General features: G+C 53.7%; 8 protein-coding genes across 8 annotated transcripts; 3 read left to right on the forward strand and 5 right to left on the reverse strand.

The window, feature by feature from the left end:
- Positions 1 to 499: 499 nt before the first annotated feature.
- On the reverse strand, positions 500 to 1,679 carry B0T23DRAFT_382177 (uncharacterized protein). The gene is made up of 2 exons (XM_062837314.1): positions 1,374 to 1,679; positions 500 to 1,124 (listed from the first exon to the last, which is right to left on the reverse strand). Exons 1-2 carry the CDS (start codon positions 1,492 to 1,494, stop codon positions 514 to 516), a joined length of 732 nt encoding a protein of 243 aa, XP_062691823.1. The 5' UTR covers positions 1,495 to 1,679; the 3' UTR covers positions 500 to 513.
- A 761-nt stretch (positions 1,680 to 2,440) lies between these two features.
- B0T23DRAFT_405459 (putative 40s ribosomal protein s10-b) lies at positions 2,441 to 3,467 on the reverse strand (the record flags this gene model as incomplete). Its single annotated transcript, XM_062838997.1, has 4 exons — positions 2,441 to 2,495; positions 2,580 to 2,939; positions 3,237 to 3,274; positions 3,429 to 3,467. The coding sequence occupies 4 exons, from the start codon at positions 3,465 to 3,467 to the stop codon at positions 2,441 to 2,443; spliced, it is 492 nt and encodes a 163-aa protein (XP_062691824.1).
- A 316-nt stretch (positions 3,468 to 3,783) lies between these two features.
- On the forward strand, positions 3,784 to 5,308 carry B0T23DRAFT_382182 (telomere stability and silencing-domain-containing protein). The gene has a single exon (XM_062837315.1). The coding sequence runs from the start codon at positions 4,079 to 4,081 to the stop codon at positions 5,051 to 5,053; it is 975 nt and encodes a 324-aa protein (XP_062691825.1). The 5' UTR covers positions 3,784 to 4,078; the 3' UTR covers positions 5,054 to 5,308.
- Positions 5,309 to 6,825, reverse strand: B0T23DRAFT_382186 (cytochrome c oxidase, subunit VIb). The gene is given in 5 exon segments (XM_062837316.1): positions 5,309 to 5,572; positions 5,653 to 5,716; positions 5,891 to 6,004; positions 6,492 to 6,493; positions 6,511 to 6,825. The coding sequence occupies 5 exon segments, from the start codon at positions 6,554 to 6,556 to the stop codon at positions 5,541 to 5,543; spliced, it is 258 nt and encodes an 85-aa protein (XP_062691826.1). The 5' UTR covers positions 6,557 to 6,825; the 3' UTR covers positions 5,309 to 5,540.
- Positions 6,826 to 7,233: 408 nt separating this feature from the next.
- B0T23DRAFT_429715 (uncharacterized protein) lies at positions 7,234 to 7,877 on the forward strand (the record flags this gene model as incomplete). Its single annotated transcript, XM_062840205.1, has 4 exons — positions 7,234 to 7,299; positions 7,402 to 7,417; positions 7,586 to 7,651; positions 7,735 to 7,877. 4 exons carry the CDS (start codon positions 7,234 to 7,236, stop codon positions 7,875 to 7,877), a joined length of 291 nt encoding a protein of 96 aa, XP_062691827.1.
- A 446-nt stretch (positions 7,878 to 8,323) lies between these two features.
- Positions 8,324 to 8,835, reverse strand: B0T23DRAFT_429716 (uncharacterized protein; the record flags this gene model as incomplete). Its single annotated transcript, XM_062840206.1, has 2 exons — positions 8,324 to 8,440; positions 8,515 to 8,835. The coding sequence occupies 2 exons, from the start codon at positions 8,833 to 8,835 to the stop codon at positions 8,324 to 8,326; spliced, it is 438 nt and encodes a 145-aa protein (XP_062691828.1).
- Positions 8,836 to 9,618: 783 nt separating this feature from the next.
- On the forward strand, positions 9,619 to 14,335 carry B0T23DRAFT_360205 (protein transport protein sec-31). The gene is made up of 3 exons (XM_062836254.1): positions 9,619 to 10,240; positions 10,302 to 13,821; positions 13,890 to 14,335. Exons 1-3 carry the CDS (start codon positions 10,035 to 10,037, stop codon positions 13,932 to 13,934), a joined length of 3,771 nt encoding a protein of 1,256 aa, XP_062691829.1. The 5' UTR covers positions 9,619 to 10,034; the 3' UTR covers positions 13,935 to 14,335.
- Positions 14,336 to 15,513: 1,178 nt separating this feature from the next.
- On the reverse strand, positions 15,514 to 18,269 carry B0T23DRAFT_166292 (uncharacterized protein). The gene is made up of 3 exons (XM_062832819.1): positions 17,855 to 18,269; positions 16,046 to 17,800; positions 15,514 to 15,983 (listed from the first exon to the last, which is right to left on the reverse strand). Exons 1-3 carry the CDS (start codon positions 18,091 to 18,093, stop codon positions 15,734 to 15,736), a joined length of 2,244 nt encoding a protein of 747 aa, XP_062691830.1. The 5' UTR covers positions 18,094 to 18,269; the 3' UTR covers positions 15,514 to 15,733.
- Positions 18,270 to 19,293: the final 1,024 nt, after the last annotated feature.

Genomic DNA, 19,293 nt, shown 5'->3' on the forward strand with positions numbered 1-19,293 from the left:
GCACACTCCGCGGCTGTAAATGCGCAAATGAACGCTGTAGGTAGGAAGAGCGGCTCTGCGGATAAGCGCAATTTCCTGAACGAGCCGCATCCTGATCATTTTGCCACTCCCTGGCAATCGCAGTATCACATGGCGAGTATAATAAAGGGTGTCAACCAAATTCCCGTCTCATTCTGCCCATGGACCAGCCGAGGGACACAAACGCCTTGAACATATTGTCCTGACTACCTTGCATTGCCAGGACGTCTTTCTTCCAAGTTAAGGCAGCGCAATCTCGTCGAGGTTTCATCCCCTGTACCTATTCTTGTAAACCCCTTCCATTTCACATGTTCATGCATTCTCCCCATCACAATCCCTCTCATTGCCTCGCTTGGACCTCCCCCGTCCAAATCCTCTTCCTGATCCGTTTACCCTCTTACCCCGAACCCTCTCTACCATACCCCCTTCGACAAGATCACCCACAAATAGACCACTCCCAAGCCCCCCGCCCCCCCTTAGACCTCATTCTACCACCTAAGCACCCTTATACCCATACCTCAACCCGCCCAACTCCCCCTCCGGATCAACCCCCGCCATAACCACCTTAGCCGCCACTGTCGCCGCATATATCACCCCCGGCAACGCCGCGAGATATACCTTTCCCACAGCATTTCCTCCCTGGGCCCCACCAGTGACAAGACCAGTCAACAGCACCAATACACACAACCCTACGTTTAAATACGGTAACCACGTCTCCAACGGCGAGGGTGTAAGAACGCCAGCACCGTACTGATTGGGAAGCCTCTTATTTTTCTTCTTCGTAGTGGCTGAAGAAGAAGAAGAAGCCAGAGAGTCGACAATGGATAGTCCAGTCTTGGTAGGAGGTAGTTTGACCGTGATGAACGTCGTGGCGGCTAGGGAGGTAAGAGCGAGGAGGGAGAAGATTACTGATGTTTTGGTTGATGTTTTTGTTTGTCCATGTAAAGGGGAATGGGAAGGAGAAGAGGAAGAGGAAGAAGGCGACAAGAAAAGGACGAGGAGGTAAGGAACTGAAGCGATGGCGGGAATGAGCAAGAGGAGAGAGCGGAATTGGGAGTTGCGTTGGGAGTTTTGGGTGGTGAGGGTTGTGATGAGGGATTCTTGTTCTGTTCATTGAGAGTCTTTTGTTTAGTACTTGGACATGATGAATTGTGACGAGGGTGAGGATTGGGATGTGAGAAGAGGGTGATCGGGATGGGTTGAGTATGTGTAGGTACGTAGGAGGGGAATACATATGAGTGAGGGTTGATTCAGTGTATAGGTAGGTTGACAAAAAAAAGAACGTGGGTTTTCAGATGCAACAAAATATTTGACAGGAGAGAGGAGCACAAGACAGAAACATGATAAGCACATACCTTGCTCGTCCATAACCTCGAGCGCATTTTCGTCATCGGCCTCATCCTCACTCGGGTACCGAAACGTCTTGCGAAGGCGCGCGGATGCGCCGCGGCGATGGGATCGAAAGCCGCTGTCCATCCGTCCTACCTATGTCCTTGAATAGCGAAACAAGGCGTTAGTTAATTCAGACTCTGGTATACTCTCCTTTATGAAACGAGTCAAATAATTAACGAACGAGTTGACGTTGAACTGGAGGAGAAGAGAATGTCTTGGCATCGAACGAATGAGAACTCCAGGCAAGTAATGACGGAATTACGTTCAGGGTTATGTGTGTGTATTTGCGTACCGGTAAGTTACATCCATGAGCGGAGTGGTAATTAACAATTCTCGTTAAAAACGGTCCGATCTCCTGAAACTCTCTCCCGACTGCAGCCCAAGAACTCAGGGGTAAACGGCCCGGTGTAAACAATGACACTGGTGAGGCTGGTGAATACGGCTATATTGGAGTCTCTTTCCCAAAAGACGACCCTGGTTTTAACCTGCTTTGAAGAGATGCGGACTCATCAACGACTCTGCCACACTCCGTGTTCATGGGAAAGGAAACCATTTGGTAAATGCCCGAGTGTCTGTCCGACGACACAAACAACATGGGATTGGCTATCTGAAGGCTGTTTCTGTCCTAGAGAGCCAAACTCTATGCCTCTTGGTAGTTTTTCCCCGAACCTCCAGTCTATGCACGTCCAGCTTCCACCTTTCCGAAGTCATCACGTCATAAACGCACTCGGCCAGAGTAGACGTGCAGAAAGCTGTTCTTGATGGAGGTATAGAATCACGAAAATGAACGCCGCGAGTGAAATCGATTGACCGCAAATGATGACCCTGAATGCAGAAGTTTTCCGAATGATCTCTATCCACCCAACTCCTCACAAACCACTCACGGTTCCCGGCGAGTAGGTGTGCAATTGCTGGTCGACCCTTTCACTCTTTCTCGTGAAGACTTAAGAGTACATGTCGTGCCCATGCTGTTTTATGCCTGTTGTTCAGGCAACCCAAGATTGAGAGAGATTATTCCGCCTTCCGACATTTACGAGGGAGGGGCCTCACCACGGCCGGCGCGGCCACGACCGAAACCACCACGGCTATTGGGAGACAAATGTTAGTCTATCTGAAACATTCGCCAGAAAAGAGGAACCTTGACGGCCTAGACAGCGGGAGCAACTTACAACTGGGGAGCGAACTCGCCGGGGGCACCACCCTCCTTACCCTCACCAGCCTCACGGCGGCGGTAGCCGCCCTCGCGGTCACCACGGCCACGGCCACCGAAGGGGCGCTCGCGGCGCTCCTCACCGCCGAGCATGCCACGGGGGGGAGCGTGAGACCGCTGGGACTTGATGTGGGTAGCGGGGACGATCTCAGCGGGGAGGTGGAGCCACTCGCGGAGGTAGTCGAGACCCTCGGGGGTGAGGGTGTAGTAGTAGTACTGCCACGAGAACTGGGTCTTGACGTAGCCGCGCGAGGTCAAAGACTGGCAAGCCTTGATGACATAAAGGTTGCGGATGCCGGTCTCGTGGGTCGACTCATAGCTAAACGGGTGTCACGAATTAGCATGTGTTATTCGTTTCGCGTTGGCGGGTGTCCACGGCGGACAGAGGGCGAGTTCGTGCTGGCGTCTGTTTCTGTGTCTGCGCCGATTTGGGTCGATGTCGCGATAGCGGGCTGGAGTTCGTTTGATATGTTCGTCGTAAGGCATAATCGGTCGACAGCAGAAATGGCGGACGGCGACGAAACCCCACCCCCTCCCATCCAAAATACGTGCGAATCGAACGGTTCAAGGCTGGACGTGTGTGTATCTTTGACTGGAATTTCGGGTGGAAACCTACTTCTTCTCAGCGACCATGACGCCCTCACGGAAGAGGTACTACATTAAAATGGTCAGCATAACGTTCTGGCTTCCACTTTCAACTTGACGGCCCCCCAGCAATCATTTGCACGCCCTCGTTTCCGTCTCCAACAATGTCCACTCTCCTTCCATTTTCAATGTCTGGCCGTCATAAAAAATCGACTTCGCATACCTCATGGATCGCCTTGCGGTCAGCCTTGGGAATAAGCATTTTGACGAGATGACCGGTGTCGACACAATTGGTGGTGTTGGTCCGGGGAAAGTGTCGGCGTTGCGGGAGTCGAGAGCTCAAAATTCGAGATCTAAGTGATTTGTGGGCTGCGTGCCGAAATTCCAATGCCATAGTAGGGTTGCGAAACTAGCGGGGCGGCACCGCCACACTCTCAGGAGTCTTGGCGCCTCACCGCCCTGTCCGACCTGGGTCAAGTCCGCAGATAAGGCTGGACCGTGTGGCTTGCCCCATCTGTCAGCGGCCATGACGGTTCTCCAAATTGGCGTCGCAGAGGCGAAGTTCATCTCCAAAACGACTTCCCTTCCGAGTGCAACAAAGCAAAATCAATCCCGACGTTTCCAACGAACCGTCTCAGACGAATTTCCGGCCTGGCACTCTGATATTTCTCCGGTAGCGGTTGTTCAGCGTCATTGACGATCAAGACTTCGATAAGCACATCGTCGCTCCACAGCGCAGGGAGGCTGCGTTCATCTGCCATCATCGACATCACGCCGTGGATCAAAGCATTAAACCTACAACCCAGTGCATCAACGCCAACACAATTGCCTACGATCTAAAAGTCTGCCGGCACCTTTGTCGTTATCATCGGAATGGATCCTACCAACACCATCAACGTCCTCATTACCAGTATAGCCGGCACCGGCCTCCCACCCACTCTAACCTTCGCCCTCCCCGCCACAACAACCGTCACTGAGCTGCGCGACCGGCTCCTCTCCCGGTTGCCTGGCTCCCTGGAATCAGCTGCCACCTTCCGCTTTCTCCTTACCACCAATTCCAACAAACAACTCCCTTCCTCCTCCACTCAGGCCCTCTCCTCCCTCCTGCCAGGTCTCGAAAACAATGACTTTCTCCCCCTCCGCCTCTCCCTCCCGCTCTGCGGCGGCAAAGGCGGTTTCGGTTCTCAGCTTCGCGCCCAAGGCGGGCGCATGTCTTCAAAACGCAAGAAAAACGGCTTGCAAGGGGAAGACAACGGATCCTCGCGTAACCTAGATGGACGACGTTTGCGGACCATCACAGAGGCCAAGGCGTTGGCCGATTACCTGGCCATCAAACCCGACATGGAGAAAAAAGAAAAAGAGAAGCGAAGGAAGCGGTGGCAGCAAATTGTAGAGCAGACGGAAAAGCGGCAGGAGGAGATCAGGCATGGGAAGGCAGGAGGTGGGGGATTCATGTTGGATGGTAAGTGGGTGGAGGATAAGGAGGAGCTGGATGAGAGAACGAGGGAGGCGGTTATGACGGCTCTGAAGAAGGGCGCGTACACGGATAATCTGTCGATGTTGGCGGCTACGGCGGCTGCGGCGAATGCAGCGAATCCTGGGGAGGGCGGTTCGGCGAGTGGGAGTGGGTCGTCTTCGGGTGGTGAAGCGATGAGTGAGGATGAAAAGGAGAGTGAGCGGGATGGTGCGGCTACACCACCATCGGAGCCGGAGCCGGAACCGAAGATGGTGGTGGACAAGGAAAAGCTTAAAGGCAAAGAGAAGGAAACGGTGCAGCCAAAGGCGCAGATCAAGACCTTCGCTGGCTTTGATGACGATGATGAGTTTATGAGCTCTGATGATGAGTGAGAGTTCGATGGAAGATATCATAGACTCATGGAGATCTCGGTGGTGTAAGTTGGGATGTAACGGGTGAACCTGACTCTCTTGACTGCCTCGGGAAGACAACTCATATATGGCGTTATCGGGAGTTTGGTTTTGTTTAGATTGTCTCATCATGAGTAGCGAATAGGGATAAAGGGGGTTTTCATGATACCACATACTATACATATAGGCCACATCATACAAAGCCTAGTGAAATACCGAATTTAGTTCAATGAAGGAGCTCTGATCCGATTCATTTTTTATTTTGATGACATCACTTCAGCAAGATTCAACGGGAAACCTTCGTTGCGCCAACCCCAACATACTCTCTATGTGCATTCCCCAATACTACCAAGAGCTTTCTAATACAACTAGGTTTGATGTAGGGTGAAGTGAGTCCTGATAGGTGGTTGACTTTTGTCATCATCCACCCACCTATTCCTGTCGCGTCATACAAGCATTTCAGGGGTATTTACTCCAGCTTGACGGGGAAGTTGCCAGCCTCTGTAAGAAGTTGTCAGTGAACATGCCCTTTATCGGCCCTTTCCTAGCAGTGAATAAAGGATTGTTTCCCCGTTACGTACCACGCTGCTCGTCCCATCTCTGGTACCAGCCGCTGGGGCAGAGAGAGCGGTAGGCGAGCCAGAACTAATAAACAGCGAGGTGTCAGTCAGCATTCGGGTCCCTTTTCGTTTCGTAGCTTTGTCGTCCTCGGTCTGGCTTTGTATCCCATCCGGTCCCCACGTTTCCCCTTTCTCTTTCTCATCCGGCAAAGCAACAGCTGACGGCAGTGGTGAAATTAGTGGTGGTGGTGCGGCTAACCTGGCGGCAGGGAGCGAAGTCCTCGCCCTTGGCGAGAATGCACTTGTGGTAATCGACGTAGTTTTGCCAGCAGTGCTTGGTCTGGTTGACGTTGGGGAAACGGGCGTCGACACCTAATAGTTTTTGAAAAAACACGCAATACGTCAGAACACAGGTTTTTCTTTTTTTGGCGATTTCTCTTTGGTGCTGGTATCGATGGCTCTGCTCGCTCGCTCGTGATCCGCATCCGCAAAGCTAGCAGCTGCTGGCATGGAGAAGGGGTGTTTGCCCCGTGCCGCGCAAAGTTCGATGTTCGGGGTCTCCACAATGCACTCCTCTTCTTCCCCCGTGCCAAAAGAGCTTGAGCTTATCTTCAACCGGGGTATATCGGGGATTCCGGCGACATCGCGAGTGAAGCATTTGAAGGCTTGCTGCCGATCTTCGGCAAATTCGGCGGAGGAGCTAAATGTGTTTGAAAAGCAAAAGTAAGGGTTGTTGCATACCGGCTGCGACGTGCGTTTGTTAGCAATGAAATTCCGGCCCGGCGCAATGAGGTCACGGCATGATTTTTTGCCGAGGGAATTTAGATCTTTGCTTGGGGGAGCAGAGGTCCAATTCTCAGGGACTAAACCTGTACGTACCAGTGACGAACTTGAAGGGCTTGGTAACGCGCTCGTCGTCGGACATGTTGGCGGTGGTTTGCGGTGGTGGTCGCGGGGGTGGTGGTGTCTGGGAGTTGGTGTTGAGGCGGAAGCTCAATGGCTTGTGGGATTGGACCAGGTGCGGGTGTTGACGGGGACGTGGAAGAGCAGAGCTGCTGTGAGATTCTGACCTTTGCGGCGATGATGAGGCGAGGTGAGCCGAGTGGATCGATTCCACAGCACGGGTGCTAGCTTTTGGTAGCTCTGACGAATTGCAGTCAGTGCACTGTCCTCCTTCCCCGTCCAGGCAGTGCCAGGCAATGCACCTTCTGAAAGCCAGAACTTCGTCCGCTGTAGAGACTGCCTCGATCCGGAAGCCTGAGGCACCAACTTTCGCGGCACCTCAGCACTCATGCAGCGTCTTGGCAATCCCCGAATGGTGACGGCACTCCGACGGGCGATGATTCCTCGACCGAATCCGGGGACAGCTGGACGCCAGCTGCGGTGAGCTGACCTCACCTAACAGCAGGTGGAACCCCCCCGGCTGGTGTCCGTGCAGCCGAACGAAGCTCAACGCTCGAACTCCCGCATCTTGATTTGAGGCAAAGAAAGAGCCAAAAGTTCAATTGCCAACCTCGATCGCAAAAGCTGCTCTCTTCGTCCACCGCGGTAGCGCAACACCATCCCTCAAGACAAATCTCCACTCAATTCCACGCCGGCAAGATGTTCGCCTCCCGTGTCGCCCGCCAGGCTTTCCGCCAGACCCCCCGCATGATGCGCCCCATTCCCGTAAGAGCTATACCCGGTCTCGAGTCCGCGACTTTTCCGAAGCTTTGGGAGGTGCCATTGCGTCAGAGTTACTAACCATGGGATTTTTCTGTCTCGCTATAGAAGGAGGAGCAGGCCGGTACGTGAACGAACAACCCAACCGTTGCATTCTACGACAACAAAAGCTATCACACAATTTCCCGGAGCTTCAGGAGCATTTACCCCAGTTGGCAATGGAGATGGAGGGTTTCAAAATAATTGCGCGAGGGGGGGATATCCGCGACTGACAACGTCATTTACGGTACAGCCCACACCGTCTCCCAGCGCCTCCGCATGCGCATCAAGACCATTCCCGCTGAGTTGTGGCCTCTCGGTAAGCTTGCACCAAGCTATTATACATATGGATGCCATCCTGGATCGAGTGCTGATAAGGGGGGGAATTGTTTGACTGAGTAGGTGTTGTCGTCGGTTTCGCCGTCAGCGCTGCCATCTACTCCATTACTCGCCACCTTGTCGTTGACAAGACCATCCGTCTCAAGCGCCAGAACCGTGCTGCCGATTCGCACGCTCTCCACGCTGCTCACGAAGAGAAGCACTAAACGAACAACCAGGGATTTTTGTGCATGGGGCGTATGTTCGATAAGGGAACGAGGAAAGTGTCCCCGAGAAAGGTTGCCTCCTTTTTTTTTGCGTAGCATTGTACATGATGACCAGGAATCAACACGGTTAATCCTACAAAAGAGTTGAATGCGGTCAGACGGGTGATGGCTGTCATTTCTGTCCAAGTGAGGGCTCCCGAAGTGGTGTCCAAGTGACCTTGTCGATTTTGATGTCAAATGGTAAAAAAGAAGCAACAGAATGTGATACACTTTCCAAAAAAATACACCCAAGTCCCAATGATGCCATTTAACGCCGTAGCCATGCAATGCTTCTCTTTCCGGGTATCAACACAGAAACTCGCTTCTCCCCCCCCCCCCCCCCCCCCCCCCCCGACCCTCGCCGGGGAGAGTCCATTTGCTGAAGACGGACCAAGCAATGACCGATTCTATTGCGGTTTCGGTCCAGCCACATCTAGTCCCTCGAGGCCCTGCATAGGGTCATCAGGCGCAGTAGCAGCCAAACGATCCTCCTCACTGACGGCATTCTCAGCCAGCCATCCTTCCTGTGAGCCAGCGCATTAGTATGAGTCTAGGTATCAACTGTGATTCCCGAGCATCCCCCGTAGACGAAACTCACTTGCTCCCAAACGGCAGTCTTGGATCCCAACCCTTCTTTCGCGCTCTTGGGGATCTTTGCCGCCGAGACCCTGATTACTCTGCCAAACAGCTCGGACTGGTCCATGTTGTCAATGGCCTCTTTAGCGTCTTCTTCATCCTCGTACTCGACATAGGCGAAGCCCCTGTGCGGATCCGTTGAGTCGGGCTTCTCATTCTTGGGCAGCGAGATATCGGCGATCTCGCCAAAGGGAATGAAGGCGTCGTGAATGGTGGCTGTCGTCACGGCGGGTGCAAGACCGCGAATGTGGACGGTGGCTTTCCAGCGCGTGGTGTCTGTCATGATCGGTGTTGTTAAAGGTTGGGTGATGCAAGTGTGGAAATGATCAGTCACTGAAGTAAGACTTGAAACGCCTCTTGATGAAAGTGACTGTAGCTTCTGTGTACTTTCAGCCGAGGTTGAAGGTCTAACGTGTGTTGTGTCCTGACGAGGCTGGATGACTGCCGCAAAGAAAAGGATGTCGTTGTTTTGATGAATTAAGTGTGATCCTTATCTTGGTGACTTCTCTTGTGAGTAATGACTGTCGATGTGTAGGTTATGTACAAAGATCATTCATGTGCTGGATGTCGTCGAGTGATAGCGAGTGAGACATGGAGAAACGTTGAAGTTTGAAAAGTCGCGACCCCACCAGCGTGACAGCGGGGAAGCTTGGGCCATCCAAGAAGTTCATGCACCAGGCGCTTTGTACGTCATCAAATAAGGGTTTCTCCCACAGTTCGGTTTGAGGGCTTTATAGGAAGCACAAGTAGAGATGGTTCTGAAACTTTACACGACGATGTATCGATAGCTATTTGGATATTGTTGAAGGATATGTGTATATATAGGTCACCACATCATGTGGATGGAAAGAGGTAACAGTTGTCAGTACGAATGTAGTGTAGGCAGTGTAGAGTATAAAGGGTTAGGGTTTAACATGGATGGGCCCGGGCTCTCATCTTGCTGTTGCCCCTGAGCTGTGCCGTGTGGGTTGCATCAGCCTTGAAGCCAGCAAGAGGGAAAGTCCAGTGGTGCCAACGTCAGGGGCCGGGGGGGCAGCTGTTATCCGCAATCTGGCAACAAATGGACAGGCAGACGGGATGCGCTGCACCAAACCCGCTCCAGCTCACTGCCCGGAATGCCTCTAACAACACAGCAGCACTACCTCTACTCACTGTGACTTCGATCCCATCCATATCACAACCTCCCAACAGACCGACACGACACCGACCACAGACAGCCTCAATCGCGGAGGGGCTTTGGTCGTCTTGTCTTGTTACTTCTTTTCATGTCCAAGTGCACGACCTGACGATCTAGAGCTCTAATACCACCCACCCACCCCAACCTTAATTAATCCACGCCACCCGCACTCTCCTCCCACCCTTCGACCAAGGCGGCCAGCTTCAGCTTCCCCTGACTTCCCCTCTTTCGCCCACCGATTTACACCGCCCGCGTAGCCGCATCACCACCCGCGGCCGACATTCACATACAACACATAAACAATCATGGTCCGGTTGAGAGAGATCCCCCGGACTGCGGCCTTCGCTTGGTCGCCCGGCGCAAACCCCCTGCTTGTAACGGGTACCCGGTCAGGTGCCGTCGATGCCGACTTCTCAGACGAGACTAAGCTGGAGCTATGGGATCTCAAGTTGGACAGCCAGGAACAGGGCCTGGAGCTCCAGCCTATAGCTAGCATTACCGCAGAGTCCAGGTATGCGTGAGAGCTTCAACACATAGTTACCCTTCGGGCGCACTAACAGAGACGCATATAGGTTCTACGACATCGCATGGGGCCAGCCCAATGACGAACATCCCCGGGGAGTTATTGCCGGCGCCATGGAAAACGGCTCGTTGGATCTATGGGACGCCGAGAAGCTGATCGCCGGCGAGGACGCCCTCATCTCGCGCACCACCAAGCACACTGGTCCCATCAAGGCCCTACAGTTCAACCCTCTGAGGCCCCAGGTACTCGCTACTGCCGGTGCCAAGGGTGAGCTGTTCGTCTGGGATGTGAACGACACCTCGGCTCCCTTCCGCCTCGGCACCGCTGCCGCCCACGATATCGATTGCTTGGCCTGGAATCCCAAGGTCGCCAACATTCTGGCCACTGGTGGTGCAGGAGGCTTTGTTACCGTATGGGATCTCAAGACCAAGAAGGCATCTCTAACCTTGAACAACCATCGCAAGGCTGTCAGCGCCATTGCTTGGGACCCAGAGAACTCGACCAAGCTCCTGACGGCTTCATCCGATGATACCGCTCCCGTCATCCTGCTCTGGAACCTTCGCAACTCCCAAGCGCCAGAGAAGACTCTCCAAGGCCACGATCAGGGCGTTTTGTCGCTTTCGTGGTGCCAGCAGGATGCAGGGTTGCTTCTTTCTTGCGGCAAGGACAACCGGACCCTCATTTGGAACCCTCAGACTGGAGAGCGTTATGGAGAGTTTCCTGAGGCTACCAACTGGACTTTCTACACCCGTTTCAACCCTCACAACCCGAATCTGTCGGCCACAGCATCCTTTGACGGCAAGATCGCTATCCAGACCCTCCAGAACACGAACCCCTCGGCGGCTCCCGCGGCCCAGAACAACCTTTCTGATGATGATTTCTTCTCAAAGGCCGCGTCCCAGCCGCAGGCGGCTTCCTTCTCTCTGCCCCGGGCACCCGCCTGGATCGAACGCCCCGTTGGCGTTTCCTTCGGCTTCGGTGGCAAGCTTGTCTTCTTCAACAAGGTGGAGACAGCTGCTGGCCAGAAGAGGTCTTCCAAGTTGCAGATCTCCTCTTTCTCCATCGACTCCGACATTGGCTCCGCAACCGACAAGTTCGAACAAGCCATTCAAAGCGGCGACATTGCGAGCATCTGCGAAGAGCATATCGAGAACGCCAAGACGGACGAGGAGAAGGCTGAGTGGCAGGTGATGCAGACCCTCAGTGAGTCTGATGGGCGGACCAAGATCATCGAGCGTCTTGGTTTCATCAAGGACGAGCCGGTCGAGGAGGCTAAGGAGGCCGAGTCACCCATGTCTCCTGAGCCGAAGCAGGAGGATTCTACATCTCTGAAGCCTAACGGCGGAGAGGCCAAGAAGCATAGGCGTGTTGTAAGCATGTGGGGAGACGGCGACGATGGCGAAGATTTCCTGTCTGAGATCGCCGCTACCAAGGGAGCCAAGACCGACAACCCCTTTAACCTTCTGAGCGTGGGCAACACTCACCTGGAGGATCAGATCACCAGGGCCTTGATCCTGGGCAAGTTTGAGAAGGCGGTAGAGATCTGCTTGAAGGAGGAACGATGGTCGGATGCCTTCTTGATCGCCAACTGCGGCAGCAAGGAGCTTGTGGAAAAGGTTCAGACTGCTTATCTCCAACAGAAGAGAGGTAGCCCCAGCTATCTGCGGCTCATCAGCTCTGTTGTAGCCAAGAACCTGTGGGATATCGCCTACAACGCGGATCTTGCCGACTGGAAGGAGACCATGGTTACCCTTTGCACCTATGCTGATCCTTCCGAGTTCCCCGACCTCTGCGAGGCTCTCGGTGACCGCATCTTGGAGTCTGGTAACAGGAAGGATGCCTCTTTCTGCTACCTGATCGGCTCGAAGCTGGAGAAGGTTGTCGGTCTCTGGGTGGACGAGCTTCAGGAGACTGAGCAAGCTGCCTTAAATGAGGAGGCCGGTGATTCCACCTTCTCGGTCCATGCCAAGTCCCTTCAGCAGTTCATCGAGAAGGTGACCATCTTTCGCCATGTGACCAAGTTCAACGACAGCGAGACGAGCCTCACTGAGGGTTGGAAGCTGGCCGCTCTGTACGATAAATACCTCGAGTACGCTGACATTGCGGCTGCTCATGGCCAGTTGTCGGTTGCCCAGAAGTATCTCGATCTTCTGCCTACCAGCTACCCTCCTGCGGAGACAGCCCGCAACCGTGTTAGGCTTGCCACTCAGAAGGCTGGTGCTCAGACTGCCGTTCGGCAAGCCACCCCCGCTGGTCGCACCACCACCACCACCTCCTCCCGTACCGCTGCTCCGGTCGGGTATCAGCAGCCCAGCTTGGTTCCGGCTCCGGCCAACCCCAGCTCTCTGAACCCCTACGCCCCGCCAGTGCCGGCACCGGTGAGCGCTGCGGCCAGCAACCCTTACGCTCCTCCTCTCGCCCCTGTTTCTGCCGCCGCTTCCCAGTACGGAGCCTCGTCGTCTACATACGCGCCTCCCCAGAACCAGGGATATGCCCCGTCAGGATACACACCACCCACTCAAAGCTATGCTCCTACGTCCGTCACTGGATATAGCGTTCCCGCTCAAAACTTTGGTCAGCCTAGCCCACTTGGTGGTCCCCCCAAGACCACCGCGCCTCCAGTGCAGCTCAAGAGAGACGGTGTCTGGAATGATGTGCCCATGGTGACAAAGGCTCCTCCTCGTAGGAACACGCCGAGCGTTGCCCCCCTCACTTCTCCATTTCCTGGCCAACCCGGCATTGCATCTCCGCCACCAACCGGCCCCTTCCAGCAGGGTGCGCCTACGCCGCCGCCGCCCCCGAAGGGTTCTGCGCCTCCGAGAAATGTCGGCGCGCCACCGACCGGCCCTCCCAGACCTTCTTCGGTCTCGAGCAACGCTACCAACCCCTATGCTCCCCCTCCGCCTGCCGCCGGTCTGCAGCCAACATATGGAGTCCCGCCCGCTCCCCGGACGGCTTCTCCATACAACCCTCCCCCCTCCGCCGCCGCGCCCCCAGCCAACCGGTACGCCCCTGCTCCTGCCACGCAGCAGTACACTCAGGGACCACCATCCGGTTCAGGAATAGCTCCTCCTCCGGCGTCTGGAGCCTACACTCCTGCCCCTCCAGCAGCCTCTCAGCAATATGCTGCTGCCCCACCACCACCTCGGGCGGGCTTCTCGGCACCTCCCCCAGCGTCTAGGCCTCCCGGTGGTGGCCCTCCTCCCGGTGCTGGTGCTCCTCCCCAGCAGCAGGCCCCTCCTCCCGCTGCCCCACCCAAGCCCAGATACCCTCCTGGTGACCGCTCCAACATCCCTGAGCACGCCAAGGAGCTCGTCGACATCTTGAGCAAGGACATGCAACGCGTGGCCTCCAAGGCCCCTGCCTCCTTCGCTCCCCAGGTCAAGGATACCCAAAAGCGTCTCAACATCCTCTTCGACCACCTGAACAACGAGGAGCTGATCAAGACCGAGACGATTGACCAGCTGGCTCAGTTGGCCGGCGCTTTGGCTGGAAAGAACTACGATATTGCGTCCAAGATCCAGGTGGAGATTTCCAAAGAGAAGACGGAGGAGTGTGGTCAGTGGATGGTAAGTTTTCGTCGTCTTACTTAATGAACCTCGTTCATAACCAATATGCTAATTTATTCTCTGTTCAGGTCGGTGTCAAGCGTCTGATCAGCATGAGCAAGGCCACTCCTTAGAAGGATTATGGGGTCAAGTCCTCGTCGTCTAGTTCTACTTGTACAGACTTGGTTGATCAGTATAACTTCATTTTTCCAGAACGGTCCCCGCGGAAGAAGAAAACGTGTAAGTTGTAAATAGAACACTGAGGGGTGCTGAAGCGGTTTCACGTGTCGTTACCACTGTCCATATGTGGAAACGAAAGTGGAAGAGGAAGCGAAAGAGAAGGAGAGAGAGAGAGGAATAGCCGAATTTAGCGTTGTGGATATAAAAAAAATGGCTTAGATTGTTTCTTGCTTTGATGATGGTCTATTGATTCCATTTGCGTTGAGTCGGTGGAATGTAAGTTCTGCGTATAATCCGATAATCAGTGAATCATACATAGGTAGCTTTGAGCTAAAACTGTTTATTCGACACTGATCCCATAACTTCCAATTCCGATCTAAGTGTGGTTTCCACGTTAGATGCAAATGACTGGGATCGAAACGACAAATGTCGCATATCTCTGTATGTACACTCTGCACCCTCGTAACACCACTGGGTTTGTACGCCCCAAGTGTGGCATCGACAACTATAGAAAGGACAAGATCAAGATGCTGTGGTTGTGTGGAAGTCGTGGCCTACCATACCGTCGTATGCTGTGAATTGCTTCATAAGCACTTGAGTTGAACCAGACGACAAAAGTATAGAGGTGTCTGTTAGAGGTAATATAAGAGCAGATTACTCTAGAGCTGGGAGAGAATCCACAGTCCAACAAACAGCGAGGAAGACAGTCAACGTCAGATAAGTCAATGCCAGTCAGTCAGTGCCTTACACCTGGGAATCATGATTTAACCTCACCTTCTACGGTTCTCTTTCTACGCTAGAGATAGTATGGAGGGTCGTCGCCCTCCGTTACTGCTTGATGACTTCTCTGCTCCTCGAGTTAACAAACAATATCAAAAAAAAAAAAAAAAAAAAAAAAAAAAAAAAAAAAAAAAAAAAATGCAAAGGTTGAAAAAAAAAAAAAAAAACTAACAGCTTTTCGACAACAATCCACCCGTTCATCCACAACTTGATCTAGAGATATTCGAAGACGTGGGAAAAATAAAAATAAAATAAAAAGAAAATAAAAAATAAAAAAATAAAGTATAGTCAGGGTGAAAAGGGGGATCTTTTGCGAAAAGAAGAAAGAAAAAAAAAGCCCGTATAAAGCATCAAAATTTAACCGTCGGTTCAATCTCCAACGCTCCCGCCATGTGGTTCACATACGCGCCATTGCCCTTTATCTACACATATGCCGATTATGATGTTGTTATTGATGAAGATGATTGTACATCCGTCATTCCGTCTCTCCTCCGCTCGTTCTCTGTAAATGCGCATGAAATGTATGTATACTGATTGATCCCAACAATACCAAACGTCAGTTGTCACATCAAAGCCCCCTCCTCATATTCATACACAGCTTTTCTCTTCCTACTTGGGAAGGGATGCGCATGTGGATTAATATGTTGAGTAAGTTAGATCGCGGTAACCAGCCAAGGAGCGGTGGTGTAACACGTCCATAAATTTCTCCCTACCTCTATGTCGTCATCTTTTTAGTAAGTTCAAGTAAGAGGTCAGACAGCAAAACAAAAATAAAACGCTGAAATGCTTTCGCTTGGTCGTATTGTCCTCGTACCCAACTAAATACCACTTAACCAAAACGTTGACGCATGGTTCGCGAGAGCGTGACGTGTCTAAGATAGAAAAACTGGGGATGATGAAACCAACAATATGGATATATAAAGAAGAAAGGCTTTCGTCATTATCAATTAAAAATTTGCATCCCATCCGCTGCTTAATCACGCAAATTCCACGACGGCTTTAGCTTGTCGACCACAGCATTTGCCGTGAAGACCTGCGCGTCCTCAGGTAAATGGTCTACTCGTCCAGCGCCGGTGCGAATAGCATTGAGCGCTGCAGGCGAAAGGGGACCACTGCGATTGCTGTGGACCGAGCCGGCGTCGCTGTTGCTGTGGGCGTGGCCAATCTTGGGTGGAGGAGCGAAGTCAAGACCGGTGAATGTGCTTGACTTGTGGAGAGTGTGACTATTTGATGGTTAGTAAACGGCTAGTCATTGTGAGGGTCAAGATATTCAGGATTATCTTACGGGCTGGGGAGAGCAGGAAGCTCTTCAAAGGCATTGGCCAATGGCGAGTGCACCGGGACCTTCGTCTGGAACGGACGGCGCTCACCAGCCGGACTCTGAGACCGGCCACGAACACGATCCTTGAAAGTCTCTGGTGGAGCAAAGTCCGCCGCGTTGAAGATTGAGAACTCATCCTTCAACATGGATGGGGCGGGAACGGTAGGCAGGTCTGCCGGAGGAGGAGGCATGGGCTTGCGGGGTCCGCCAGCTCTGCTACCCGCACGGCTACCGGCATTGCTACCAGCGAACGCTGAACCGGCGCGAGGACGTCCATAGCCTGAAGCGGCAGATCCGGGCCTCCTGGGAGGGCCCATCTGGTTGGAGACAGAAGAGCCAGGGCGGGGAGGACCACCGATGCCGGGGGGCATACCCCTCATGCTGCCTGTTTGAGCATGGCCAGGTCCGCGGGGACCACCAGGTCCGCGAGGGCCGGGGAATCTTTGGCCTGATGGGGGAGGAGTCATGGCACGGCGAGCCACGGGTTGAGCGTAAGGCATGACGAAGGCATTCGCCTTGGGGTCGAAGTAGGGCGCGGCAAGATCGTCGTAGTCCTGGTTCTGCGGTGGTTGCTGAGGACCCTTTCCTTGCATCTGACCGATGTTCTTGGGCAGTGCCGGTACAGGAGGCGCGTCACCAGGCTTGTCCTCGAAGTACTCCTTGTAGAAAGACCTGATACGGTTGGCGCGGTACTCGGGATCCTCGGACTCCATGATATCATCAGGCGGTAGAGGACGGAAACCAACAGACAAGCGGCGGTTCACACCGTTTTGAGGTACACCTAGGCCGGGACCATCCTTAGCAGCATCTTGCTGTTCGTAGAGCTGAGACTTTCTCTGCATGTTACGTCCTCTCCGGTCATCATCCTCAGGCTCTTCGGGCATCTTGGGGAGATCAAAGTACTCTTGAGGCTGTTGGATAGTCGGAGCAGCCGATGAAGGGTGAGTAGGCTCGCGGGGAGTGCTGGCAGGGGTGGAAGAGGGCGAAGAAGCATCGTGGATTGAAGCCTGCATAGGCTCGGGAATATTAGAGAGACCAAGGCCCGTGGAAGCCTTCTTTGATCCGACGTCCACAGCAGGATTCGCGGGGCTAATCGGCTGGCTAGGAGAAGCGAGAGGCTTGACACCGTCCTTGTGGGTGGCAGCATGAAGCTCCCTTGGCGAGCCAGTCAGAGTCCTCTCCGAGTCGCTTGTTTCGTTGTCTGATGTCGCATTTGAAGAGGGATCTTGAACAGAGATTCTAGGTGGTCTGGGTCCATTACCAGGCCTGGCGTGAGTGGGCTCGGGAGACCTGGGCATAGAACCTTGACGAGGAGGAGGTCCGCGGAATGGACCTGTAGGGCCCCTGTCGGTTCCCCTGGGCATGGACTTAACCGAGGCGGCATCACTGGCAGTGTACTGAGTTACCGGGCGGAAAGGATCATCTTGCGGGTTGAGCGTGCGGGCCAAGGAGTTGAGTGATGACTGAGAACCATGAGCATCGGGCGGCAAAAGGTAAGGGCTGGAAAGATTCATGTCCATCGACATTTGGTGGGCGTGGAATCGCGATCCGTTGCCGTCCTTTTCGCCCGCCATGTTTCTCCCTTTGGCTTTGCCCATGTTTTCATCCAAGCCGAAATCTAGGGATTTATGGGGGTCATGGGCCTCCTCGGCCGCCAGCTTCTTCATGTTTCTCCTATGGAGGTAGAAGAAGACACTGAAAGCGGCTACAAGTGGGATACTAAAATGTTGTGAGTGGATTTGCATCAGCTTGAATATGTGTCGGTAGACTCACCAGAGACCTAGCACGATGGGCACAGTCAACTGCGAACCGCCCACGGGCTTTTCGCAAAGATTCGGATTGGCGACGCAGTCCTTGCCGTCCGAGGAAGAAACAACAGCACGGGCAACAAGAACGGGCGTGGGGATTCGAGAGCCCAACGTTGCCGAACCTATTCCCATGCTGCCATGACGTCTGACAATTGGGATTCGGCGTCCCAAGCCGTAATGAAGCCTTCCAACATCTCCCTCCATTTTCACCAATCGTGGTACCCTTCCTCAATGTAATCCAACGCTGAAACAACCGAACTGATAATGCCGTCGTGATCTTTGGCGCCAAATCGAAAGGTTTCGCAATGTCGACTGTTTTAAGGCAAACAAGATGGTGTTGTCATAACATTTATATGTACCACGGAAATCAACATGCAAATCTCAGTAAATGATTGCGGGTTGGCGATGGCGGTCTTTCCAGAGGCAGAAGATGGCAAGTCGAGATCGTCTGTGTCCAAGAACGGGTCCAAAAAGAACGAGGGTATATTGGCGACGGATCAAGATCGAGGTCACAGCGAAGAGGCGGGCTGTATGTAGTTGGCAATACGATGTGGTGATTAGTGGTATTTGTTGGTGGTGATGGCTTCGCAAAAAGGAGTGGACTGTTCAGGGTCAAGCCGAGAATCTGGGAGTCGCAAAACGAATGTCGAAATTGATTTTGGGACGTTGGGTAGGTAGTCCGTCTGATCGGGTTGGAGCTGTGTGTTAATGGTGGTGGTGGTTAAAGAATGGCACGCCCTGCGGCAGGGAAGAGTCCCGAAGACGACTTTTGGAAAAAGAGAGTGTAATATCCACGCGTCGAAAGACCGTGAATAGTTGGAAAACCTGAAGACGTCTACACCGCGGAGAGAAGGTGTGGCGTGGGTGGAGGAAGAGGAGGAGTGGGAGGAGGAGGAGGAGGAGGAGAAAGGAGCGACCGAGGATAGGAGAGAAAAGGGAAATGGAAGGGGAAGGTGAAGGCCACGAGAATCCGGGCTGGTTGCGGCACTCGCACAGAGCGGCAGCGTTGAGTGCTGTGGAAGCCCCAGGCAGGCACGCTTGTTGCACGCCAATCCGCTCGGCACACAAGCAGCAGAAAGGAGAGAACAGGAGGCGGAGAAGGGAGCGGGGACTCTCAGGCCTACGACTAGGTAGGTACCTACACTAGCAGGCCCAGCAGACCAGGGACCGGACCCCTGTGGCCCGCTCCTCTTCAGGCCCGGCCTGGAAGCAACCTGGAAGGAGCGAGGATGGAGCATGGGATCCTGCTGCCGTGGATACCTATATTCCGGGCACTGGGGTATGCACCAGTAGAGGTACCACCTGCACCTACCAGTGCCTGCTGCAGCACAGCAGCGTCGCCCCTAGCACTCACTGCAGGCTCGATTGCACCGTGCAGGGGGCGACGGCACATGTGGTGGAAAA

Source organism: Neurospora hispaniola (assembly GCF_033458365.1).
Source record: "Neurospora hispaniola strain FGSC 10403 chromosome Unknown B0T23scaffold_5, whole genome shotgun sequence".
In the NCBI taxonomy this organism is placed as follows: domain Eukaryota; kingdom Fungi; phylum Ascomycota; class Sordariomycetes; order Sordariales; family Sordariaceae; genus Neurospora; species Neurospora hispaniola.

Bases quoted from the DNA above. Each gene is read 5' to 3' on its own strand.
- B0T23DRAFT_382177 (XM_062837314.1), bottom strand. From the start codon at position 1,494: ATGGACAGCGGCTTTCGATCCCATCGCCGCGGCGCATCCGCGCGCCTT. The intron at 1,125-1,373 runs GTATGTGCTTAT...CTCAATGAACAG, and splicing joins CGAGGTTATGGACGAGCAAG to AACAAGAATCCCTCATCACA.
- B0T23DRAFT_382182 (XM_062837315.1), top strand. From the start codon at position 4,079: ATGGATCCTACCAACACCATCAACGTCCTCATTACCAGTATAGCCGGC.
- B0T23DRAFT_382186 (XM_062837316.1), bottom strand. From the start codon at position 6,556: ATGTCCGACGACGAGCGCGTTACCAAGCCCTTCAAGTTCGTCACTG. The intron at 5,717-5,890 runs GTTAGCCGCACC...GCTGTTTATTAG, and splicing joins ACTTCGCTCCCTGCCGCCAG to TTCTGGCTCGCCTACCGCTC. The intron at 5,573-5,652 runs GTACGTAACGGG...AACTTCTTACAG, and splicing joins GAGATGGGACGAGCAGCGTG to AGGCTGGCAACTTCCCCGTC.
- B0T23DRAFT_360205 (XM_062836254.1), top strand. From the start codon at position 10,035: ATGGTCCGGTTGAGAGAGATCCCCCGGACTGCGGCCTTCGCTTGGTCG. The intron at 10,241-10,301 runs GTATGCGTGAGA...AGACGCATATAG, and splicing joins AGCATTACCGCAGAGTCCAG to GTTCTACGACATCGCATGGG. The intron at 13,822-13,889 runs GTAAGTTTTCGT...TTCTCTGTTCAG, and splicing joins AGGAGTGTGGTCAGTGGATG to GTCGGTGTCAAGCGTCTGAT.
- B0T23DRAFT_166292 (XM_062832819.1), bottom strand. From the start codon at position 18,093: ATGGAGGGAGATGTTGGAAGGCTTCATTACGGCTTGGGACGCCGAATC. The intron at 17,801-17,854 runs GTGAGTCTACCG...ACAACATTTTAG, and splicing joins CCCATCGTGCTAGGTCTCTG to TATCCCACTTGTAGCCGCTT. The intron at 15,984-16,045 runs GTAAGATAATCC...ACCATCAAATAG, and splicing joins CTTCCTGCTCTCCCCAGCCC to TCACACTCTCCACAAGTCAA.